Below are 26,970 nucleotides of genomic sequence, written 5' to 3'. Positions count from 1 at the left end.
CCCCCAACCCCCAGAAAACAGTTCTTCTTAACCCTGGCTTCACAAGGGGATGCCCTCGGAAGCTTTATCAGAAAAAAAAATGACATCCGGCCCACCACAGACCAGCTGAATCTGAAAGGAAGAGAGGAAGGTGTTTCTGAAAAAGCATTGGTGCTTTGCACGACAAGTGATCCTGTCGTGCAGCTGGGGTTGAGGACATTAACTAGAAGTACAGAGATTGCCAGTGTAAATTCTCCCAGGATGGGGATGGTATGGACCCCAAATCCAGAGAGAATTGGTAGAGCAGGAATTAGACTGCTTTCTCAACTCAGGCAGAACCCCGCCCCCGGCTTGGAAGACGCCAGGGCAGCCGGATGCTGCAGAGGGGAACAGGGGACCAGAGCAAAGCAGCCCCAGGACATGCTGCATCTGCATTCACTCTGGTCAGTCTCCTCCCTGTGTTTTTAGCCAAATAAATGGGAAACTAATAGCAGGTGGTGGGAATTCTGGTGGAGGTCTGTGACCCACTGTTGGCCACAGTGCATTCACTTCTGTATCTCAAGTACCAAAGCTCCTGCCTGGCACAAAACAGGGGCTTGGTAAGTGCTTGATGGATGGATGAATGGTGGGTGCTCAGCAGAGCACGCTTCTATTTTCTACTTTAGAGTAAAACTTTCCTTTATCCCCTCTAGTCCTTTTAGTCTTAGTGGTTCGTGCTGCCACAGAGACCCTCAACTCATCAATTACAGACATTAACTGTAAATTATACTTTTGCATAGTTAATTCAGCCTCTTCATTATGTATTTAGTGGTGCTCAGCAGGCTTAAAATTCAATAGCAAGCTTTGGAGCAGATCCACCTTCTGTCTTCTGTGATATTTGGAAAAGGCGAAGTTTTAGTAGTGGACCTTGGGGCATGTCTTTCCTGGAAGATCTCCAATGGGCTCTGCTTTTCGCTTCTCCCTTGGAAGGAGTTCAACCCTTCTGGAAAGGCTGATAGCTTCAAAGGCTGCCTCTGCCCTCCTGTCCAACTGAGCGGGGAACTCCTTCTCCCTTCTTGAGCCGAAATGAATATTAACCTGACTAGTGGAAGGAAATAGAATGTGAATATCAGGGGACCCGGCTCCTGGAGCATCACTCATTCATTATTCATTCGACAAATATTTACTGAGCATCTCCCGAGGGTCAGCGCTGTGACATATCACGAGAATATCACAGTGAACAATACAGTGTCCTTGCTCTCGTGGAGCTCTCAGGGAAGAAGGGGAGGGGCAGATGGCGAACGACCCAATGTCTATAAATGTATAATGTGTCGTGTGATGATGTGGATAAAGTGGGCTGAGCCATGGATAACAGGGTGAAGGTAGTGATGGGTGAACCGCAGTGATGTCTGGGGGTGAAGCCAGTGCAAAGGCAGTGAGGTAGAGGGAAGCTTGGTGGTTTTGAGTAGAATAAACGAGGGAGAAAATGGTGGAGAAGGAAACTGGTGCAGTAGTGGAGACAGGGACATTGTATTATCAGGAACTGGGAGATGAAAGCATTGCTAATTCCGGGGCCAGGCTCAGAACGGACCCTCAAAAAACACTTGCTTTGCCATGTTCAGCTTCCACTAACAAAGGTCGTGGGTGTGTTTCCAACCTACAAATCCAGTGTGAGGACCATATATATACAGCTCTATTCCTTTATCTGTCAGTGCTTTCAAGGTCTGCCTTAAGCCCCCATTCTCCTTGGTAGCAGCAAAGTGAATCTGGTTGATTTCAAGTTCGCTTCGGCATTTCAGGTTTAAACTCGGTGGATTCAGTCTTTCCAGCTCTGCCCCATGTTCTTCAAACTGGACCCAGGTGGGAAGGATGATAGCTTTGGATGGGGGTTTGGGGGACCTTGGGTCTTCAGATAATCTGGCTCATGGCTCATCCACAGGGATGTGCTAAGGTGTGGTCATGGTTCGGCGCTAATGTTCATGAGGTTTCCGTGTTTCTACCTGGTCTCTGAGTGCACCATCCATGACGTCTTTCCCTGCAAGAGAAAGACTGCAGGAGACTAACTTCAGTAGTCTTCCCTGGAACTAGGTGAAAATTCCATTGCTTTCCTGTACCACTCAGGCCTTAGGAGGCTGGGCAGTGGAGTGAGCTCCCTCTCAAGCCCTCCCTGCCCCTGGCATCTTGAGATAATCCTATTAAACCTCTGCCATATCCTGCTGGCAAAGTGCATGGGAGACTCTAAGATCCCTTAGGAATCAAGTGAAAGACTTGTATCCGTCAGAGACATCATCCCTTATCCATTGCTGAGTAACAAACTGTCCCAAGCTTGCTATCTTCAAATAACTATTATTTCTCAATAAATGGGAATTTTCTGGGCAATCCCTCTGTTGGTTTTTCCTAGGCACTCTTATGGAGCTATATTTAGTGGTACAATAGTTTGGAGCCAGGATGGCTGGGCCTCACACTCTCCACATGATCTTGCATCTGGGCATCTTCATGATCCAGTTGGATCTGAGGGATGAGCTCAATGCTTTCCCTCTGTGTTAGCTGTCAACAATTTGCGCAGCTATGTGCTGGGCTTTTAGAGTGAGTTAAACATGTACATTTATCTCCCTAAATATGCACAAGACCCTGAAAGAGCAGAACATATATCCCCATTTCAGAGATGAGTAAACTGAGGCATTGAAAGCATGAGTAACATGAGTAATGTCTCGAGGGTAAATGTGAGGTTCGTATCCAGAGCTTTGACTCAGAAAACATGTGCTCACGCCCATCCACCATGCTGAAGAAAGGAAAATAAGTGATAGGACCTGGTCTAGTCAAATTCAGGGTCAGAGCTGGAGACACACTCTGCCTGGGAGGGATGCTTAGATCAGGATCCAGGGACCTTGGGTAAGGTCTTGTTTTTCCCCACCTGCTGTGTTCCGCAAATCCCAGGACACACGGCCTTAGGAGGACAGAGATGTCCAAGTCCTGCCAGGTTATTGAACAGGAGAAACACTGTAGCCAGAGCTACCACTTGATGAATAGTTGTTTTTGTATGCATTCAGCTTTCCACATATTATACCTTTTATCCTTCCAACAGCCTCATAAGGGTGGCTTATCACAGATCAAGGAACCAATTCTTCTACAGGTAAAGTTAGTGGTTCTTCAACTTTGCTGCATATTAGAATCACCTGGGGAGTCCTTAAGAATCCCAGTTCCCAGGTCCCACTTCAGGCCAGTGAATGAAGTTCCCTCGTATGGGACCCAGACCTCAGAATTTGTTAAAACCCTCCACCAAATAATTCCAGATAGTCATCAAAATGGAGAACGAATGGGTTACGTAACTTGCTCCAGATCACACCCCCACTAAAGAGCAGAGTCAGAATTCACACCCAAGTGTGTCTTATTTCAGAGCCCATGGTTGGAATGCCTACCCAATACAACTGCTGCATGGACACTAGAAAGCAAAAAAATAATAATCATTCAAATGAAAAATGCTTGGTGATCACAGAGAGAGAGCCTTTCTGGAATAGCAGTAATGTTCGACCTTGGCCACACATTAAAATCACCTGAGCTTTAAAAATACTAATATCTGAGTGACACCTCTTGAGATTCTGATTCCATTGGTCCAGGGTAGACCCAGGTATCCATAGTTTTTTTTTTTTTTTTTTTAGTCTCCCCAGGTGATAATAACATCCAGCCGAGGTTGAGAGTCCCCGCTTTGTAGAAAGGGAAGGCTCAGGCTACTTTCTTAAGGGTTGCAGGTCACCTTTGAAGCAATGTCATTGGCGTCAATATTATTTGCGTAAAGTACTCTCTTTCCTCATCCTTCCACATTTACCTGCTCCTATAAATTTTTAGGCTTTGGGGACCGGGATAGCAAGAAGGGAAAAAAAAATAAGTCTGAGCTCAGTCTAGTCCAAGTGTGTCTGGAAACAGGGCAACCTGCAGACTTTCCTCCTTCCTCTGTCCTGCACCGTTATCCTGCATCCTGAATTCTGCCCTGCATGTTAATTGCAGAGGGCAGGAATGGAAGAGATGACTCTCTCAATAACAGACCAGATCCTTTCTCACTGTCCTGACATATTGGATTAGGGGATGTTAGCTCAGCCAATCAGATATCCGCACTCAGCACTTTGAATGTGGGATCAGTGGTGCAAAGCATCAAGGACAGTAGAAAATTCGTTTTGGCATCAGCCATGGTGCCCCGTCTAGAGCTGGTTTTGTCCAACTTTCCTTTGCTTCTGCCTATTCTCCATGTCTTTTTCTCCACACTTCCTAGTAATTTTGAGGCATGTGTTAAGTTCCCTTTTCTTTATCGGTCAGCTCAAGATGTTTTCTGTTGCTTGCAACTTGCAGCTCAAACTGATATGTTGCAGTACCGTGGAGAGCACCCAGAGATCGTCAGGGCGTTCCTGTGGATGGTGGGGTCAGTGGGACTATCTAATAAAGCCTTTCCCAGGGGAGATGTATGTGTCCTTGGCCTTCATGAAATACACATGAAGTAAAATGAATCAAATGAAGCCTGGGCCAAATTATTCTGTTCTCTTGGAGCTGCTTCCCTATTATAAGGTCGATTTCTTCATTTTGTTAGTCTCATTTCTTTCTGCAGGCAGTAAGCTGTCATCAGTGTCTGACTTGGGAGCTGAAATCCCTTACACTCCACAGTGGGGAGGTAAAGCCCTTTTGGCTTCTTAAGATACACCGAGACTTCATTTTCTTACAAGATGGAGTGCAACACCCAAGAGGTTTGATAAATTGGGTTTCCAAAGTCCAAACTTTATTGTGACTATTGTGGGAATTTATTTGCTTTTGGTAAGAGCTTTTTTAAGCCAATTTTGAACATTTCTTTCGAGAGTTAACTGCAATAAATCTACCCTATTGATTTAGCAAGTAGTGGTTCTTGGGCTCTCTCTGGAATCACTCAAGTGTTTAAATTCCTCTATTTATTACTCCAAAGATATCACAAGCCCCATATAGGCTGGCATGGAGGGTTCTTGGTCCCTTCAAGGCAAAGGCTTAACAAAGATTTCAGTTGGCTCAGAGAGAGTAGGAAAGCACTGGCCACAGACAGATTTGCAGACAGGTTTCTTCTTTTCTTGGTCCCCATCTGCTAGCATAATGTATCATACCATGGTATTGTGTCTGACAGGAACAGCTACCAAGCAAGTGCACTGTATACAAATCTGAACAGATCCCAGTTCACGATGAATAGCAGGGAATTGGCATCTATCCTCTGGCTTGTTCTCCGGGAGCTCCTGGACCAGCCCTAAAGGGGCACGTTTAAGAGGTGGCTTTTGACCAAATCTAAAGTCACAGAGGATGAACATAGGGTCAAGTCCTGCTAAACACAGGAAGAGCTCACATTTATTAACCTTTGGTCGTGCCAAGTTCTGTTCTAAGTTCCTGAGACATATGTGATCATTTATTTAATCCTCGTATCAACTCCATGAAATGGGAAGGAGTTGACTTCCCACTTGGCAACTAGGGAAAAGAGGGCAGAGCTGCCCAAAGTCACCCAGCCGGTAACGGGTGGTGCCAGGACTTGAGCTCAGGAGGTCTGCTTGGAAGGTGACAGCAAATGAGTCATGACACTGGCTGTGTTCCCTTGAAAGAGTCACGGGTCCTCGTCTTGCTTCAACCCACTAACCTCCCTCCTGCCCTTTACCACTTCCTTTCTTTTTCATTCTTTAATAAAATACTTCTTGGATGCCCAATATTCACAACATGTAACACTGGATCTGCTTTTGCTGCAGTAGGAGTTGATGAAGGAAAGAGGCGTATCAAGGACCAGTTCCAGCCCCAGAGCCAGCACTGTCACACCCCCCGGGTACACTAGGGGTCCCATGGACCACAGTTTGGAAATCACCACACTGCATTGTCTTTAAGGCAGGAGTCTTCCACCTCAAAGATGGGGGTAGGTCGCAGGCACATTGTAAAATCTCTAGCAATATTCTCAGTGTAGGCATCCTTTAGGCGTCACGACGGGATCTTTGGATAACTGGATTTTTGCCACGTGCAGTACTAAGGAAAGAGAATGCTTTGTTGAATAGGGTCAGATAACCAACAGCTACATCTCCAGCAAGCACAGCCAAGTAGCCAGCTCTGCTGCAGATAAGGAGATACCAAGGGAGGCTGTTAATCCTGAGAGGGCAAGATTAAACCCCCTGAAATGAGGGAAGTCTTTAGTCTTGTGAAGGGAGAGGCTGGCCAGAGCATGCAGGAGGGATGTCCGGAAGTTGAGTTGAGCAGACCCCGATCCCTGCAGGCCTTAGCTGCTGGACCAAGAAGTCTTAGTTTGGAAACACTCCAGATTCCAGACACGTCTCCCTCATTTTCCAAGACAAATAATTCACTCTTGAGCTTGCACAGACCATGGCTTGAGGTTCCAGACGCTGAATTCGTTTTCCCTCCCAGAGCGATATATGCAGCGTCTCATAAATCGCTATCCTCCGGGCTCCACTTCCAGCCCGGAGCACCGGAAGGAAGATTCATGAGTCCCGGTGCTTTGGCTGGTGCAGCGACCTTGCTGTTACGTCCCGCCCCAGCCTCTGAACGGGCCTGAGGGTAACAGAGTGAGAAATTAGCGTTCTGGCTACTGGGCAAGACCTGAAGATTGAGTGGGTGCATCTTTAACTGACGGTCGCCCGCAGCAAAGGGAAGAGTTTCTCCGTGACTCTTCACACTGGTACCAGCACACGCTTGGGATGCAGTGTTAACATCTCTGGTGTTTCTTTCTTGATGTGCTGTGGGAAATCCCCCTCAATTCACCTGACATCAGGCGGCCTTTCCAGAAGCTGCCAGCTGTGAGAGTGCTAACTGTTGGCCCACCACTTGCTTAATATTTACCCTACAGGCAAAGAGCACTGGGGGCACCTCAGCCTGGCTTCAAGATCCTCCCTGGCCCACCTCACAAGCCCAGCTGTACGTCTGGGATTCCCTTCCTTGGAAGGGCACCACCAATATTGATTCTTTTGATTCAGTAGTTCCAGAAAGCTTCTCCCACTTTCCCTTCTCTGATCTCCTAAAACAAGGGCTGGCAAACTTTTTCAGTAAAGGTCCAGTTAGTGAATACATTAGGCTTTGCAGGTGTTACATGACCTGACATAATTATTCAACCAGATTCTTGTATGTAACATGAAAACAGCCAGAGACAAAACATAAACAAGCGGGCAGGGCTGGGGTCCAATGAGACTGTTTACATAAAACAGGTAACAGGCTGCATTTGGCTGACAGACCACAGTTTGCCCATCTCTGTTCTAGGGAAACTTGCTTGGTGTCTTGTAATTTCATACTCGACCCCCGACTAAATTAGAGGAGAATGCTGTCGAGAGCACAGGGCTGGGAATTGGGAGAAGCTACATTCAGCTTGCTTCTGCCACTAACTAGCTATGTGGTTGAGAACAAGCAATTTTCCCTTCCTGGGCTTTCGTTTTGTAATCCGAAAAATGAGATGTTTGGACTGTCGGTCATTCCCAAAGCATCAGAATTGCTGGGGCAAGCTTGCTAAAAATATATATATATCTGGGCCCACTTCAAATACAGGGTATTAGTCAGATTTCTTAGTTGCAGACATCAGAGTCCCTTTAGCTAACTAGTCCTTCTAAAGAGAAGAGTTTTCCTTAAGGGATACTGAACAATTCCAAGAATCTCTAGGAGAGCTGTTGAATTGAATGTGTTTACTACACAGCCAGGGACAAGGCAGACAGGGAAGAAACACAGATAAGAAAAATGACCAACTCTGCCGTGGACCTTTGCACTGGAAATATCACTTGGCATGATAATGCAGGGGCCTGGATAACAGAACCACCACAGCTGCCCCGGAAGAACCAGGACCATGATGCTTGTCAGAAAAGTCCTAATTGCCTTCCCCGCTGCTGCTTCATAACCCACTTCTACATCTAAGTACAAGTAGAGTGGCTCTGACAAGTGGAAACTTGGCTTTAAGCCTGCAGGTAGCTTCAAGGGAGTCTAGAAAGGTAGTTTTATGCTTCTCGGCCTCTGTAGGAGGATAAGCTAGGAAGGGGTTGAAAGACGTTGATTTAGCTGCTTACAATATCTGCCACACAAACGACACTGAACTTCAAGGGGGTCCATTTAGTTCCGAGGTCATCCAGGTCCATGGTGCCAGGGTGAGGCAAACTGGATTAACTCACTGTCTGAAGAGCTAGTCAAAATCAATCCAGGCGACTCATCAATACATACACTGAGGGCTTCCCTGGTGGCGCAGTGGTTGAGAATCTGCCTGCTAATGCAGGGGACACGGGTTCGAGCCTTGGTCTGGGAAGATCCCACATGCCGCGGAGCAACTAGGCCCGTGAGCCACAACTACTGAGCCTGCGCGTCTGGAGCCTGTGCTCTGCAACAAGAGGCCGCCATAGTGAGAGGCGCCTGCGCACCGCGATGAAGAGTGGCCCCCGCTTGCCACAACTAGAGAAAGCCCTCGCACAGAAATGAAGACGCAACACAGCAAAAATAAATAAATTAAATTAATAAGGACTCCTACCCCCAACATCTTCTTTAAAAAAAAAAAAAATACATACACTGATGCTCAATGTCGAAGATTCTTCGGCCACATTCTTAACGTGTGGGTGCTATTCCATCCCACCCGCCCAAGTCCCTAAATTGTAGTTGGTGCCAAGTTCCCGGGTGCCATGCCTGAAAGGCATTTCCTTTGTCCTTACATTCTAGTTATAATTGTGAGGAGGACGGGGCGAAGGGATTGAAATGTGCTTCCACCAAACCAAGTCAGCTTAAAGCTATTTTCCTCTGCTCTCTTCCAGAAGCAGCAGTTTATTCAATGAGGTTGTGCAGATGAACTTTGAAATCGCCAGTTTCAGCAGCCTGTCGGGGAGTCAGCCCATCACCTGGCAGGTGGAATACCCGAGGAGGGGGACCACAGACATCGCTGTGTCTGAGATCTTCATCAGCCAGAAGGACCTGGTTGGCATCGTGCCCTTGGCCATGGTAAGCCCGGTGTGGTCATGGATGCGCGTGTGATCATGTGTTCAGCTGTCTGATTGTACCCTGGTGTCCCCCCTCTCTTTCCCAGGAAGTTTGCTGCTGTTGTTTCATGGGATGTTTGCATTCACAATTTCCCCCCTTCCTAGTCTTTGGAAGTTGCTATCGTCGTTAATCCAGCTTGTCTCAACTTCAGCTATTTTCATACCAGCTTCATGACATTTGCCAAATTTATAGTATTTACTTACTTTTTCTTCTTGAAGTCTACTCCAGTTCTTTTTATTTCTGTTCCTTTCTTATAAGGAAGCTTTAGGTCACTATGGCTATTAAGATGGGTATGGTATGTTGCTGCTACAAACAACCCCCAAATCTTAGGTGCCTAATGCCATCTAGGCTGTTCTTGCTTATGTCACGTGGTTTAGATGGTAGGGGGCTCTGTTCCAGGCAGTCCCTCAGGGATCTAGACTGATGGATACATCATCATCTTGGAGCTAGAACATCAGGAACATGTGGCCTTCTTGGTGGCAAAGACAGAGGAGCAGTCAGGGTGACATGCAAGCTCTTCTAAGCAATGGCTTACAAATTACATATGACACTTTCACACACATCCTTGGGCAGGAGTCCTGTGGCCCCGTCAGATTTCAAGAGGTCTGGGAAACATGGGTGCAGAGGAAAAGTTGGGTGACTACCCCAGTCTCTGCCTCACTACACAGTAAGTCAACATGTGATTGACACAAGCAGAACACAACACAAATAGAGTATACACAAACCCGTGTTACCAACTTCTAGCTAGACCCCATGCATCTGGAACTGAGAAAAGCAGAGGATGATAAGGGGCTAGACTGTAACTCTATCCTGTGGTCACTCACCCACGTCTGCCAAGCCCTGGGACTATTCTCCAGGACCATGCCTGTGCACAAGTGTTAAGTCCCCCTTATGGAGATACATAGAGGATGGCGTTTCAGAGGCACTGGAAGAGTGTTCTGAAATATAGCTCCAGTGGTCTTTGCCAGAATTCGCCTTCATAGACATGGAGCCTGACATGGATATTCTAAAACTAATTTCTGTTCAGCTTTGGAATAAGCAGGCTTCATTGACACCAGGTTAAGAAATATATCAACTAGAAGTCTTTGAGTTCCATGTGACAGAAAACCCAACTCAAACTGGCTTAAGCACGATGAGAAGTAACCAGCTCACATAACTTAAAAAGTCTAGAAGAGTGTTTCTCAAATGTTAATGTTCATATAGGTCACCTAACGATTCTTCTCAGATGCAGGTTCTCATTTAGGAGGTCTGTGTTGGATATTTTTTAAAGCTCCTAAGTTATGCCGATGCTTCTAGACAGAGACAACAGAGCACAGGTTGAGTACCAAGGATGCAGGTGTGCAAATGATGTCATCACGGAAGGTGGCTTCTCTTCCCCTCTCAGCTCTGTGCTCCTCTTGGCTAGAGTCACTGTCCAGGAGGCTCTGTCCCCAAGGTGGCCCCTGGCAGTGCCATGCTGACATAGTCACAGCATCATATCCAGCAGGAAAAGAGTGAAAGATCATTGCTGATCACCCAGGAAAACTCGTAGGACTGGCTCTGTTTGGAATTGATTGGCTTGGCTTGGGTCACGTGTCTAACCTGGGAAGCCAGTCACGGAAGCCAAAAGGACGAGATGCTCTGAATGGCCAGGTCTGGGGAACACCTTCCCCTGGAGCATGTCTGGGATCAGATGGAGGGCTGGTAGGCGTGGTGCATGATGGGAAAATCTGATTCCACTGAAAGAGGGGCAATGGATGCTAGTCAGACACAGCAACAAATGTCCACCACAGGAGGTATTAGGATTTGTTAATACCCTGAGGTTAGAGAATGACTTCTCTTGACTTTTCATGTCCTAGAAAAGGCCTCAACAATCTACAGGCTATGGGCCAGATTCAACCTGCTGCCTCTTGGTACACCATGCAAGCTAAGAGTGGTTTTTGCCTTTTCAAATAGCTACATTTTGAACGGTTATATAAGTCGCTTCTTAATATGCTCAGTTTTGCCTCTTGGCTCACGAACCCTGAAATAATTTCTGTCTGGCCCTTTAGAGAGAAAGTTTGCAGACCTATGTCACAGGACCTCGACCTCAGTTCTAGAGTATACGTGCCTAGTTCCCACCTTACCTATTTCAAAAAGATAAGTCCTGCAGATACTGTGAAAAGTAAAGTCATTATAAGTATATGAGATATGATTTTGGCCACGCCTTTTTTTTTTGGCCATGCTGCGTGGCATGTGGGATCTTGTGGGATCTTGTGGGACCGTAGTTCCCCGATCAGGGATCAAACCCATGCCCCCTGCATTGGAAACCCTGAGTCTTAACCGTTGGGCCACCAGGGAAGTCCCTGGCCATGCTTTTCAAGGGACTACAAGAAAGCCTTCTTTGAAGCAGGGTGTCATTAATATTGTGCTTATAGTGTTTTTGTAATACCTTTAAGGTAAAATGAAATGACGACTTATGTCACACCCAGAATCCTTTTGTGTGCAAATAACTGTAAATGAATTCAAACTGGCTTCATCCAGAAGGTCACAGAGTGGCTGACTGCACGGAATAGAGCAAGGACTTCTGACGGCCGGATTTACGAGCTCATGTGATGTCATCCTTTTGCTTCCCCTCGAATGTACAGTTTGACATCAACTCTGCAAAGTGCTGTGGACAGTTAGGAACTATACCAGGGAGTAGACAATAAAAGAAGCAATTTGGAGAGATTTCTATTCTCTTATTTTCTGTATTTTCAAAGTTTTTTTTTTTTCTAGAATGAGCTTTAGTACCTTGAGAAGCAGCCAGAATAGAAACTTTTATTGGAAGGAAGTAGCAAATAAAATGGCAGCTTGACTAGAAGATGAGACATTTTTTTAAAAAAACTGAACAAGAGGCAAATCTTTATGTTACCTGTCAGCAACCAGTGAGGCAACGGGTCAGTCTTTGAAAACAATTAATTGCCCCAACCGTTGCTCATTCTAAAGAAAAGCAAACTGCCAAAAGGTAACAGAGAGGATTACCGAATAGGAAATGGGCCTCGTTGGGGAAGTTCTCACCTTAAAATCAGGCCTTCTCAAACCCCTTCCTAAATCCAGGAAGAAAGCCACGACGCCACCCATGTGATTCTCGGTGGCCTTCTATCTCACCCAGCAGTACCTTCCAACTCCCAGTGAGTAAATGAGACACAGGGAGCAGGGGCAGTGCCCTCAACTCTCCAGCGGAGTGACCCTTCTGGGCGGGAGCCCCCTGAATCACACTGCCTGCCCCCAGCACCATCCTGGGTGGAGAACTCAGCCTCACAAAGCCATCATTTACCCACCCCGCCGTCAGACTTAACTCAGCGACAGGACCCTTTCCTTGCATGGGGGCAGGAAAGCTTCAGGGTCCAGCTCCTTGGCCTTCGAGCATCTCCCACCCCGCCAGTCCTCAGCCCCTGCCCTCAAAGTGCCCACATCAGCTGGGGTGGAAGAGAGGGAGGGGTCTGGCTGCGGGGACCAGGACCGAAGGCTGGTCCAGGGCAGCCTGGGGCCAGCACAGACTAGGAGATGAAGCAGCAACTTTAGTGCTTGGGCTTCAGTTCTTCTTTGCCATAAGAGAAAAGTATTCACATCCCTAGTTGAGACCCCACAAGCAGAGGTCAGGCGCAGACCTCCATGTGGCAGTTTCTGCAGGTTGGCGGCAGGGGTGTGGGGATGCTGGTCTCTTTTCAAGAATAAAGACGTGCAGAATCCACTCAACCTCACCCTGAGCTCTTGCGAGGTGCAGGCACTGTGGGGGCACGTCGTGTTCCATCCGGAGGACTCAGCAGTAAACAAGCAGGTCTTCCCCTCAGGGGGCAGGGGGATGTGGGAGACAGACAGACAGCAAATAGGAAGCTATTTCTTAAGCTAAGACCAGGTCATGATAAGGTGCTGCCATGAAGACGAATAGCGCGGGACAAGGGGATGGCTTGTAACTGGTTCCCAGTTCTGTTCATGTCTCAGAGCTTCTCCCTGCAGTTTATTTAAAAATAAAACGGTAGGGGAGTTTCCTGGCAGTCCATTGGTTAGGACTCCGCAATCTCACTGCCGAGGGCCCGGGTTCCATCCCGCAAGCCACATGCCACGCGGCGAGGCCAAAAAAAAAAAAATGAAAATGAAAATAAAATGAGGTCCAAAGTCCAATGACTGGTGTCCTTAGAAGGAGAGCTCAGTTTGGATATCTGGAGGAGACCACAGGGAGGAAGGCCGTTTGGGGACGGCAGCAGAGCTTGGAGAGATTCACGTACAAGCCAAGGAAAGCAAAAATTGCCAGTAACCTACAGGATCTAGAACAGAGGCAAGGAAGTTCCTCCCCTAGCACCTTCAGAGGGAGCCCGGCCCTAGGGACACCTTGATTTTGGACTTACAGTCTGCAGACTCACAAGAGAATGAATTGCTGTTGTTTTAAGCCACCCAGTTTGTGGTACTTTGTTACTGCTGTTCTGGAACGCTGCTGCATCCCTATCCCTCCCCCTCTTGCTGCATCCCTGTCCCACCCCCAGCCCCATCTTGCCGCACATTTGCCAGGGGCATGGTCCTCTCTGCGTACAGCTCCTGTCCTGTCAAAGAAGCTGTTTTCCGTGGTCCTCCTCTCTCTGGGTACCAGTCACTGGGCTGCTTGCCTCAGGCTCCCAGCTGAGATGGGCGTCTGGACATTGCACCATCCCTGGCTGTTTCCTTTGATCCTGCCCGCAGCCCTGTCATCACACACTCTCCAGTTCAACTCCTCTGAGTGGACCTTCTGTTTCCAGCCAGGATGCTGAGGGATACCGAGGGGTACGTGCTTCAGACTCTCCTTCCCAGAGGATACATCACACCTATCCTCAGTCTGTGAGGGGAGAGGTTAAGGGATCTCACTGGGGTATCTGAACCCCATGGCCGGATATTTCTACCCAGCAGTATCCCGTGGTTACTTCTCTGCATCCTTTGTTGTTGCTAAATTCAGAGAACCAGACTGAGGAACAGAGCGTGCATTCGCAGGCCTGTGGCATTGCAGAGATGTTCTTGGACCCCCTGTCAATCTACAAGTGATGGACGACTTAACTTGGCTTTGAGGTCCGTGGGGAAGCATGTTGGCAATATCCTGTGTTAGAGAAAGGCAAATACAGGCATATCAGAGAATCGAGGGACATCTCCTTTGACAGGGATGGGATAATATTATTTTTAAAGAGACAATGAAAAGATAATGTTTTCTGATTTTCCTAAAACAACCTGATCTCCACGCTCCTTCTCCAACTTGAAGATTTTACATTTGTAATTCTCTAGGAGTATTTCAAGGATGGCTTTGATGCTCTCGGCAATTGAAAAATGTTTGTGCAGTTGAAAAATAACTATATGGGCAGAATAAGTGTTTCCTTGCCACAGCTGGAGATTTACTTTGGAATTCAATTTAAAAATGTCCCTCTCTCCAACTAACCAGCCCAGATTTGTGTCTAAAAAGCTGATCTATGACCCATCAGAAGCTGTTTTGACTTGGTGGCAATGGTTTCAAGGTTGCTGATTAATTATCCAATTAATGGTACCTTATTCACTGCCTGCCACAAAGAAAATGCTCCAAAAATGTGATTATGATTGTCATTCATGTTTTCACCCTCATTACGTGATCTTGGGTTTCCCCATCAGTAAAAGGAAGGGGTGGGGGATGAGCAATGGCTCAGGTCTTTCCCAAGTTTATGCTTTCCATTATTTTACTTACATTACGTAGAAAGTAAAAACTGCCCTAATTTTAAAGATTATATTACTTCACTGGCGATGAGAGATGGAGATGGAGAAAAAAAGTGCTTCTAACATAGGAAAATTAGCTGGAGGGAATCACAGGCTAGCGCTGTCTTCCTCCTCACCCTGAATGTCAGTTGGAGCCCACGTACTATAAGAGGGGACCCCAGGAGAGAAAACTGCATGCACCGTGGCACAATTAACTGCCAGCCCTTAGCACACCAACTTCTGACTTTTTACAATGTCCATATACCACTGAGTTTATCCTTTACTTAATATTTTCTCTAATAGAGAACAGGACAGGAATTGGGAGCCAATTATGTTGGCGTAAGTCCTAGCTTTTCCTCTGAATGGCTGTGTGACCTTGGAAAAGTGGCTTGACCTCTCTGTGCCTCATCTGTAGAGTGGGAATAGACATAATACCAGACTCGTAGGACTGTTTTGAGAACTAAATGTACTCAGAATTCCTTGTCTGGCACTGGTAAGCCTTCAGGAAATGCTAGCTCTTTTACCTTAAGTAGTTCCATGTTAAACTTTTAATCATATTTAAAAGGAAATGCTACTTCAGTAGGTATACTTCAGTAGGTATTGAATCAGTTGTTTATAAATCCCCTAAAGACGTGATGTTAGTATAGAAATGTTCACCCATGTGTAGTCAGAATCACCTTGGATGGGGGAGGGGACACCCCAGGGGAATCTGTCCACAGCCCAAGTGACCCCAAAACCCCATGCTCCCAGCGAGAATGCAGTCACCCACCTCACAACCCCAGCCTTCCCGCTGGAATGTCAGAAAAACAGTCCTGGGAGAGAGTGGCGAGAGGATGGGAAGTGGCAGATGACCAGGACCTAAAAATGCCACAGCACACCTGCAGGGGTCTTTAGTCCCTTTGGGAATCACAGAGACCTCAGGCAGGTCTGTGAACTTGAACAGGAAAAATTCCACCTCCACGGTCACGAACAACCTCTAACCAAAACTCAGCATTTCCACCAATTATGAACAGAGATCCCCCAAAGTATTAGCAGCCACCACTGTACTCGTATCACAGATTTCCATACATATTACTGGCGATCCAGACACCCTGAAATACCATTTCTACTTTTCACTAATTGGGAATTATGGTCACTTTGCACCCAATCCTAGAACTTATTTTGAGGTACACTAACACAGAAGCACATGCATTACTCTATCTCAGATATTCTTTATAGTTTGATACCTGTATTTTAGCACAATTGGCTTCCTTTGCAAGCCTACGTATTTTATTTTATGCATTTAAAGACTTTATTCTTTTTTAAATTAATTTTTATTGGAGTATAGTTGATTTACAACATTGTGTTAGTTTCTGCTGTACAGCAAAGTGAAACAGTTATATATACACATATATCCACTCTTCTTAGATTCTTTTCCCATGTAGGTCATTACAGAGTATTGAGTAGAGTTCCCTGTGCTCTACAGTAGGTCCTTATTAGTTATCTCTTTTACATATAGCTGTGTGCATGTGTCAATCCCAATCTCCCAATTTATTCCTTCCCCCTTCTTCCCCCTTTGGTAACCAGAAGTTTGCTTTCTACATCTGTGAGTCTGTTTCTATTTTGTAAATAAATTTATTTGTACCATATCTTTAGATTCCACATATAAGTGATATCGTATGGTATTTGTCTTTCTCTATCTGACTAATTTCACTGACAGTCTCTAGGTCCATCCATGTTGCTGCAAACAGCATTATTTCATTCTTTTTTATGGCTGAGTAGTATTCCATTGCATATACGTACCATATCTCGTATATCCATTCATGCACCGATGGACACTTAGGTTGCTTCCATGTCTTGGCTACTGTGCATAGTGCTTCAATGAACACAGGGGTGCATGTATCTTTTTAATTATAAAGACTTTATTCTGAGAAGGATTCTTAGGCTTCACCAGACAGTGAGACATGCCCATGACACAAAAAAGATTAAGAGCTGCAGCCACAGAGAATTAAACCCTCACCCCAAGCCCTCCGTCACCCCAGCCTGTGGGGAGAGGGCGATGCCACAGTGAACCTCTCCTTATTAAGCACCTACTGTGTGCCAGGTGTGGTTTGAGGTGCTGCCCAGCGCCTCCACGCTCAGCATCCTTGTCCTTGTTGAGTCCTCCCCTTGAAAGTCTCCCCGCCACGCCTGGTTCCTGCAGACGCAGCCCATGAGGGTCGCTCTCCCCCAATAGCATCAACAGCTGTCTCCTGACACCCCATGCTGTTGTGCTACCATATCTTAGTCTCATCATATCTGAGGCAATTCCTCTTTTATCATCCCCAACATTCTCTTTTTTACATTTTTATTTATTTTTTTAATTAATTATTTTTTTAATTTATCTTTGGCTGCGTTGGGTCTTTGTTGCGGTGCACGGGCTTCTCATTGCGGTGGCTTCTCTTGTCGCGGGGCACGGGCTCTAGGCGCACGGGCTTCAGTAGTTGTGGTTCGCGGGCTCAGTAGTTGTGGCTCGCAGGCTCTAGAGCACAGGCTCAGTAGCTGTGGCGCACAAGCTTAGTTGCTCCACGGCATGTGGGATCTTCTTGGACCAGGGATCGAACCCGTTTCCCCTGCATTGGCAGGTGGATTCTTAACCACTGCGCCACCAGGGAACTCCCACGTTTTTATTTGCTTACGTATGTATTGCCTGCTTCCACCAGCCCTCCCCCAATCTGGAAGGTTGGCTCCATGACAGCTGAGATTTCATCTCTATTTCGTTTCGGCCTAGAGTCCCTTACAGTCCGTTCATTCCATCTTCCATCAAATATTGTCTGCTGGCCGGCTGTGCACCAGGCTGGGGAAACAGCAAAGAACAGGCCCTATCCCCGTGTGCAGCATCCCAGACGTTATCCTGCGATGTCCGCTTTGAAAGTCCCCAAGCGTCTGGGGCCCTTGTTCCCTCCCGCTGCCTCTCACCTAAGGCGGCGGGTTCTGAGGTGCAGACGCACTCCCGCAGCACCGCCTTCTGCTGAGCCCCAGCGCCCGCCAGCCGAGAAGACAGATCTTCACACCCAAAGGATGCTGGAGCCCGGTCAGTTCCATGGGAAGGAAGTCAAGAACGGCCTGGAAACTACTGGACAGGATAACAGTCAGCCTCTTAAAGACTCCAGGTGGCCGGTGAGATGCTACAGCAGGAATAACGCATTGTGGGTGCAGAATTCTACCCCCCTGCCGGTTCCCCTAACACCTGCCACACACTCTGATGTGGCACCTACCTATCTGTGTTGTGTTTGTCGCAAACAGGTCTCAGAGGCTGCGGCATCTCCCTGCCTTACAGCCACAGGCTCATCCGAGCCACCATCATCTCCCTGCTGCTAGCCTGACCCCTGAAAGCTCATTCCTCATGTTGAGAACCTGACCAGGTCTCTCTCCTCCACAGTGGCACTCTTCTCATAACTCCCCTTGCAAAAGAAGGAAAGAGGGAGAGAGAGAGAAAGAGAAAAGAAGGAAGGAAGGAAGGAAAGGAGGCAGGGAGGGAGGGAGGGAGGAAGGAAGAAAGAAAGAATGAAATACAGTGGGACTCACCAGGGCCTAGGCAGCCCTGAATGTCTGGCCCACAGCTGTTCTCTGATCTAGTGATCTTCCTCACCTCCCCTTCCACTGCATTCCAGCCCCAGGGCCTTTGCACTTGCCGCTTCCTGTGTCTGGAGCCTCTCCTCCAGATTCCATACTACACTTTTCCCATGTTATACAGATCCCTGCTGAAATCTTCTCAGACTGATTTCAGTGACCTCATCTTCTCACAGCCCAGTCACTCTCTGCCCTGACTGCCTTGATTTTCTTTCATAGCAGGACAGAAAATCGCCTGTTTATTTATGTGTTCATTGTCTGAATTTCCCCACTGGCATGTCAGCTCCAGGAGGGAAGGGACCACTCTATCAATAGCATCTAGAACAACGCCTCACACACAGTAGGTGCTTAATAAGGAACTGTGGATTGAATGAATGAATAAATGACCCACCGTATCCGTCCTCGAACTGAGGGACTCCTGTCTCTTCCATCATTTGGTCACCAGCCCCTGGCACTGCTCCTGCCAAAAGGACATTGCTCCAAAATACTTGTTGCCAGAATTTCTCCAGCTGAAAGGAAGATGTATGATTCTTACTGTTTTCTGAGTGGTTAGCAGTGCCAAGGCTAACATTCAATAACTGTCAGCCTTTCTTCTACCGCCCCATAATTATGTCGGCATTTGAAACCGGTTAGAGCATTCATCTAGGAATGAATTTACAATTCATTTTCAGTAATTGTCCCGCAGAAGGAAAAAGGAAATATTTTGGAGGAAAAAACAGAAGATGTGTCTGTGTGGACGTAATGAATTCTCTGGAGCCATTTCAATCCCTTTTACAAATAGACTTTGTATTCAGACCTGTTTTACAGCATCATCCACTCATTTTTTTCAGATGAGAGTTCAAGGGCTACGCAGGGTCTTTTGTCCAGCTTTTGTTCATAAACCGTAAGACCTTAAAAGCAAGTCGTAGACTAAGATAGGAGTGCAGATTGCGCTATTTAGGTGATTCTCAAACTTGTGAATGCTCAATGTCACCTGGGGGCTTGTTAAAACATGCATTGCCAGCCCCACCCCAGTGATTCTGGCTCTGTAGATTGCTGGTGGAGCCCGAGAATTTGCATCTCTGACCATTTCCTGGTGACAGTGATGCTGCTGGTCCAGGGACCACTGTCCTGGATCAAAGGCTCCCCCTCTCCCTGCTTGGTGTTCCCTTTGCAACACCCATCTCTACCCAGCATGATGTTCTGTGTGATGTTTTTTGACTATCAGTGTCCCCTGTCCCCTCTGGCCGGTCATGTTCGTGTGGGCATGTTCTTGGACTTGTTCATGGCTGTGTCTTCAACTTCTAGAATGGTGCTTAGCACCTAGAGATGTTCAACAAATATCTCCATTGAATTAATGAGTTCTAATAATGTATCTACCTTCTGCATATTCCTAAGCATTATTAATTTCAGTTAGAGTCTAAGAAGGAGGAAAGAGACATGTTTAGAAACTTAGAAGGCAGTGTTATCCAGTGGAACTTTCTATAGCAAGGTTCCATATCTGCACTGTCCCATACGGGTACCACCAGCTACATGGGGCCATGGAGCACTTAAAATTGGCTAGAGCCACAGAGGAATTTAACGTTTAACTTTACCTAAATTGAATTCATTGTAATGTAAATAGCCACATGTGGCCAGTAGCCCCTTTATTAGAGGGAGCGGTGATACAGAGGGATGGTCATGAAGGTGACCGAGTGGGAAATGTAGGTCCAGATTCTGCCCCAGCCTTGCTGTGAGTCCAGGCCTGTCCATTATTCTTCATCTGTTCAGCCCTCAGTGTAGTTCCTATGGGACTGACCAGTGATTGGGCTGCATTTTTTTTTTCATATTGTATGCGATCTGGTATGTTAAACTTAAAAAGAAAAAGCATGATGGAAGATCTTTGAATTCCTTGTGTTTTATCAACACAATTTTGGAGCAGGTGTCAAGAAACGAGCTCAACTGGCTTAATCCAAAAGGAGGATTAATCGCCGTTGTCCAAGGGCTTCAGGCACTGTTGGATCCAGGCACTCAGACAACATTTCCATCCATTTGTCTTCTTTTCTAAGCTCTGCTTTTCCGTCTGCAGACTTCCTTTTCAGGCAGGGTTTCCCAAAGGTCGCTACAGGCTTCCATCCAAGTAATTTAGCATTCCTAGGAGAAAGTCTGCCTTTTCCCCAAGAGTTCCAACAGAAGTCTCAGACCTCACCCTGAGTCTAGCTTATCTGGGCATCCCATTTTTGAGGCAGCCACACTCGCACTCATTACGATTGGCCTAGCATGGTGTGTGTACCCCAGAATAAGGTCAGGTCCAAAAAGAACCATAAAGAATTGGAGGAGGGTGGGGAAAGGACCATCAGGAGACTTGGCAGACAAAGCCCAAGAGATGCCCATTACCCTGCTTTTCAGACACTCCAGGCAGGGCTCAGCTTACTGATGCCTTGGTTTTTGAGTCACTGCTCTCCATGGAATAAGAGCACAGGGACAGGGTGAGCCCCAACCTGGGCTACACATCGACTTTCACAGCCATAGACCCTCATCCTCTTGGCTTACATTCTGCCCTGCCCACCTCCTGCCAGGTGTTATGAAGACAGAATAGGGGATAAAGGGCAGTCAAAGGCTAACCTCATAGACCATGACAAGTGCCTGGCTTCCAATCCCAGCTCCACTACTTCTTGAGCTCTGTGATCACGGGCAAGTCACTAACCCTCTCTGTGTCTGCTTCCTCACCTGTGAAACGAAGGTAATGACAGTCCCTACCTCCCAGGGTTGTCGTGAGGATTACATCAGACAATATATATGAAGCCCTTAGAAGAATGCCTGGCACATATTAAATGCTCTATAAACGTCGGCCATTATTATTTAGGAGTAGCATTAGTAATAGAACTTTCATTAACTAGCTCCTTCACATTCATAGTAAAATGCTTTATTTAGTATGAAGGTGCAAATGCTATTTGTTTTAATTCAGACTCCACTTTATTTTGTTTATTTATTTGGCCGTGCCGTGTGGCATGCAGAAACTTAGTTCCCCGACCAGGGATCGAACCTCTGCCCCCTGCAGTGGAAGCACAGACTCCTAACCACTGGACCACCAGGGAAGTCCCCAAATTCCTGTTATTTGTTGATCCATACAATCTATTAATGTTCTTTATTTGTTCAAGTACATACTCCAAGTTCATTACTATTATGCAAATTTCTGCCCTGATACATCTGGTAGAATCATGCCCTTAATTACTGGATGAGTAGAAGAACAAGAGTGGGTTTTTTTTCCCCAAGACTATGAAACTAAGCAGATAACAGAGTCAGAAGAGCACTTTTGGGCGTGACAAGCTCTTTTCTCTGCACCTCAGCTGTGAGCACCGCTTCGAGAAGCTAGTTGACAAGGACAGTCCCTTCCACATTTAGCCTTGTTGCATTTCATTCCTTTTTCTCATCAAATGCTTCTGCCCTCGGATCTTTGGGGAACACAGCTCCTCAAGTTCTGCATGCCCTTGTTCTGCAGTTATCAAAGTATGGAATGGAAATCCTTGGGGGTCCCCAAGACCCTTTCACAGAGTCTGAGATAAAAACTATTTTCATAATAATACCATAGTAGTTATCTATTGATGTGTAACAAGTTACCCCAAGATGTAGTGGCTTAAAATAGCAACAAGGGACCAGGAACTCAGGACGATCTCTGCTGGGGGTTCTGTGTCAAAGTCTTCTTTGAGTTTGCCGTCAAAGTGTTGGCCGGAGCTGCATCATCTAAAGGCTTGACTGTGGTTGGAGGACCCACCTCCAAGGTGCCTCATTCCCATGGCTGACAAGTTAGTTCTCAGCAGGCAGCTTGAGTAGCCTCACAACATGGCGGCTGGCTTCCCCCAGAGACCAAGGTGAAAACTGCAAAGCCTTTTATGACAGCCTCAGAGGTCACACACCGTTGATTCTCTGTATTCTATTGCTTCCATCAACCATCTCTGATCCAGCGTGGGAGAAGACTACACAAGGGTGTGACTTTCTGGAAGCAAGGACTACCAGGGGGCTATTTGGAGAGACTATCAAAAATGTGATGATGTGATTTGACTTTTTCACTCTCTGTCACAGGTGCACAGAGGCATAGGATGATGTCCTCCTCCTTTTTTTCTTTGATTTTGAGTTTTTAATTATTTTTAAATTGAAATATAGTTGATTTACAGTGTGTTAATTTCTGCTGTACAACAGAGACTCAGTTATTCATATATTCATACATTCTTTTTTATATTCTTTTCCATGATGGTTTTTCACAGGACATTGAATATAGTTCCCTGTGCTCTACAATAGGACCTTGCTGTTTATCTATTCTATATATAAGTTTGCATCTGCTAATCCCAAACTCCTAATCCATCCCTCCCCTCCCCCTCCCCCTTGGCAACCACAAGTCTGTTCTCTATGTCTGTGAGTCTGTTTCTGTTTCATAGATAGGTTCATTTGTGTCCTATTTTAGATTCCACATATAAGTGATATCATATGTTATTTGTCTTTCTCTTTCTGACTTGCTTCACTTAGTATGATCATCTCTAGGTCCATCCATGTTGCTGCAAATGGCATTCATTATTTCATTCATTTTTATAGCTGAGTAGTATTCCATTGTATATATGTACCACATCTTCTTTATCCATTCATCTGTCAATGGACATTTAGGTTGCTTCCATGTCTTGGCTATTGTGAACAGGGCTGCTGTGAACATAGGGGTGCATGTATCTTTTTTGAATTATAGCTTTTTCCAGAAGGATGATGTCCTCCTTCTAAGAGCTAATGGAATGTGTGCTTTTGTCATCTTGATTTTCCAAAACTTCCAATTTTAATTTCTAATACAGTAAATATCAATCAGCACAACCTATATAGGCAAAAGCTCTTTAGGGCCCTCAATAATTTTTAAGACTGTAAAGGGAGCCCAAGACCAAAATGTTTGAGGACCTCTGACTTTGTGAGGAGGGCTGGGAGAAATGGATACTAGTAATAAAAAGAGATGTTTAGGGAGAGTCGGATCCCAGATTTAGTCTTCCTAACCAAACAGTTCTTTACAAATGTGTGAGTTAAATATGAACATGGATTTTTATTCATTATTTACCTTTCCAACTAAAATCCTCTTCACGTGACCTTCCCTCCAGAAAAATCCGTGATTAATAATTAATATTCTCAAGGCAATGGGAAAACAGCAAAGGGCAGATGTCAGTTTACCTGTAGCAGTGGCTTCACGTGCAGAATGCCCTATTGGTTCATTCATTGAACAAACATTTATTGGATGTGCACAATATACCAGGTTAAAGTTCTAGATTTTGAGTTTAAGGACTGAACCAAACAATCAAGTGTCCTGCTTACATGCTACATGAATCAACATGCCCTTCATTAATGAAATCGAGAAGTAAAGAAGCTGCATTTAGAAACCAGTGTTCTCTGTTTTAGGAGAGATGGCTGTGAAAATACGTGTGTGCTTCCTCTTTGTAATTCATGATGTCCTAAGGGAAGGTCCAAACCACTGGCCCAAGCAGAGTCTTCATGCAAATTAGAAAGAGGCGCCCTTGCATAAGACACTTTACTTCCCTCTGTTTTGCAGAACACCTCCAGAAGCAAGCCCTTGTGCAGTGCAAAGCCTGTGCAACTGTACTTGGCAGCCCTGCTGCCTGAACTTATCTGCAAACCAAGTAAAACCCACTTTCCTTAGTTACAGGGAAAGAGATGCTATCTGTTGTTCATTCTTCTGGCAGTTTTCCTTTCACCCTCATTTTAGGCTTTAACACCGAACTAAGGACTTTGATTTCTGCCTTGCCTGTGCCAGAGTCTAAAGTGACTTTCATTTGTGGCTCAAGGTTCTTGGTGCCCCTTTTACTTCTTTTCCTTCCAAAGGGGCCTTGCAAAGGGGGGATTTATTAGAAAACTAGTATGTGAGCAGTATATAATTCCTTTTCCAATGACTACTGTCTGGTAGTCATAGCCACTGAAACTCTCCTCACTCTTGTTGATAAATGCTGGGTCAGGTGGATGTACATATCACCCACAAAAAGGGAGAAATGATCTAGTTACTCAGAGCAAGAATTTTACATCACTCACTGTCATCAGACCTAAAATTCACTTACGAATGTGAATATTATCTCAGATACCTGCTTGCATAATATTAAGAGGTTCTAAATAACAAATTTTTAAGATACTGCATTGTGCCCTGTAATGGAAGAAAAAAAAAAAAAAACAGTTTTCCAAATGCTTACAGAATCCCTGCTGTGCTCAAGTGCAGAAAGCACTGAAGCCCAAGTCCCTGCACACTAAAAACTCTTGCAAGTATAAATGAAAGGAATTGTTAATGGAATTTCATTTTCAAGAAACTTAGGTGGGTGCAGAGTTGAATGAGAATTAATCTTGGTATTTTGCTTTATAAATTAATATAAGAACGGCTGGATGAAATGAGATTTTTTCTTTGTCTCCATCCGGGTGTTGTCACGGAGTTTAAAAAGGTCAAAATCAGCACATTCATTTATTTTATTGAAAGTGTTCCCTTTGCCTTCCAAACACACATCTGGGAGCATTCCAGTTTTCCCTATGAGGGGCCACCTGCTACCAGGTTACATCTGAACCCCCGAAACTGATCTCCATTAACTAAAAGCAACCTGCAGTGAAGTTATAACCCCTCAGGGCTGCGGCAGAAAATTCTAAGAGCTCTTGGCAATTTGTAATTCTGTTTCCGAATCTAAAGAGAACTTCTGAGCAGCCATGGCTGACCAAGTGGACATCATTTACATGGTGCACACTCCTGCCATGCCACCTCCTTGCCCCAAATCCTGGCCTGAGTGGGAGCTGCCCCTTGCCCACATATTGTGGGAAGGCTCCAAGCTTAGGACAAAAGTACTACATGTTGGGCTTCCCTGGTGACACAGTGGTTGAGAGTCCGCCTGCCGATGCAGGGGACACGGGTTCGTGCCCCGGTCTGGGAAGATCCCACATGCCGTGGAGCAGCTGGGCCCGTGAGCCATGGCCGCTGAGCTTGCGCGTCTGGAGCCTGTGCTCCGCAACGGGAGAGGCCACAACAGTGAGAGGCCCGCGTATCACACACACACACAAAAAAGTACTACGTGTTGCACACTGTACATTCAAGGACCCCAGAAGGGGGGTCCAGCCACCTCCTGAAGCCCCCCTCCCTGAACCCCCTTATCTCAGCTCCATTATTCCCCTCGCCCAGGGTGGGTGATCATTCTTTTTCCCTCTAACCAATCCAGAATCTAAGAGACTGGCTAAGAGGCTGTAGCTATAGTCTGAGACATTTTTTATTTACCATAACCTTTTCCAAATTACACTTGCTATTAACTCATTTTTAAGGTGTCTCCCCTGTATCCTCCTTCCTACCATACAATCCTGCGTCTGGGAGACCCAGCAAACAAAATAAAGCCTCTCTGGATACAAACATCCCCGTTGGCTCTCACATTTGGGGCAGGTGGAAATTTCCAGAACAGGACTGCCAAATGCACCGTGAATGTTGGCCTTTCCGTGACCTGATTTCTTGGCAGGCTTCCATGTCGGGGTGGGACTCTGGAACTTTCAGAATCAGCAAACAAAAATGGCACCCGTAATTTGGGGGCTGACACCATGGGAAGTATGAGAGTGCCTTCTTTATCTGCAAAATCTCCAGAAGCTTCTAGTTTCACGCAGGAGGCCTGATTTGGGTTGTTTTATCCTCAGTTCTGCAAAGAACTAGACTGGATGCCTTTCTTGGTTCTGTGAGTGGCCAAAGGCTAGACAGTGAGTCGTAACCCCCTTCCCTGACATCTGCTCAGCACTCTACAGTGTGTAAAAGACTTTCCCATATTTGGTCTTGTTTTATGTTCATCAGTGTCGTTCATGGAGACCTCCTTGGAGGCAAACGTCACCAGCACCCCTCTGAAAATGTGGTTGTGTCATCCTGGGGAGCCTAACCCAAGAGTCAGAGGCAAAAATCAGCCACAATTTCCAGAAATTAGAGCTGCCCTGATGTGGTGAATCTGTGAAATCCAAGTTTGCTGAATCACATTGAGATTCATTTCCATGATAATAGTAATTAACATTTACTGAGCGCTGGCACTGTGCTAAGTGCTTCATATTCGTTGTTTCATGCAATCCTTAGAGCAGCTGCTTCAGCAGTGTCTGAGCCTGTATTATCTTCAGTTCCTGGGTGAGGACACTGAGGCCTGTGGTGTAGCTAATATTCCTGCAGTTACATGGCTTGGGAATGGTGCAAATCGGGTTTGAACCCATATCTAACTCCAGCGTCTCTCTTCTTGATTTTCACACTTCATACTGGAAAAGATCTACGGTAGAAGGGTGCAGAGGAGGAGGTGAATGATGATGAAGCTGTTGATGATAGTGGTGGTGATGGTGATGATAGCGATGGTGAGTGTGATGATGGTGATAATGAACATGGTGAGGGTGATGGTGAGGGTGATGGTGAGCACGGTGATGGTGGTGATGATGATAGTGATGGTGAGTGTGATGATGGTTATAATGAACATGGTGAGGGTGATGGTGAGGGTGATGGTGATCACGGTGATGATGGTGGTGATGATGGTGGTGATGATGGTGATGACGATGATAGCGATGGTGAGTGTGATGATGGTGATAATGAACATGGTGAGGGTGATGGTGATGATGGTGATGATGGTGGTGGTGAAGGTGATGATGGTGATGGTGTTGATGATGGTGATGATGATGGTGATGGTGATGATGGTGATGATGATGATGATGGTGATGATGATGGTGATGATGGTGATGATGATGGTGATGATGGTGATGATGATGATGATGGAG

At 46.1% G+C, this 26,970-nt stretch overlaps 1 protein-coding gene across 1 annotated transcript in view; it reads left to right on the top strand.

Moving 5' to 3' along the window:
• TMEM132C (transmembrane protein 132C) overlaps window positions 1-26,970 on the top strand; it is a gene marked incomplete at its 5' end in the record, with an annotated part of 383,597 nt that overhangs the window by 301,621 nt on the left and 55,006 nt on the right. The window contains one exon of the mRNA XM_082641029.1: window positions 8,727-8,910. Coding sequence (XP_082497155.1) covers window positions 8,727-8,910 — 184 coding nt within the window. The remainder of the gene's footprint in view (window positions 1-8,726; window positions 8,911-26,970) is intronic.

This window comes from Mesoplodon mirus (genome assembly GCF_964341445.2).
Source record: "Mesoplodon mirus genome assembly, chromosome: 13".
In the NCBI taxonomy this organism is placed as follows: Eukaryota; Metazoa; Chordata; class Mammalia; order Artiodactyla; family Ziphiidae; genus Mesoplodon; species Mesoplodon mirus.
Note: the sequence above shows the minus strand (reverse complement) of the source record. Positions and strands in the feature narration are given on the sequence as shown.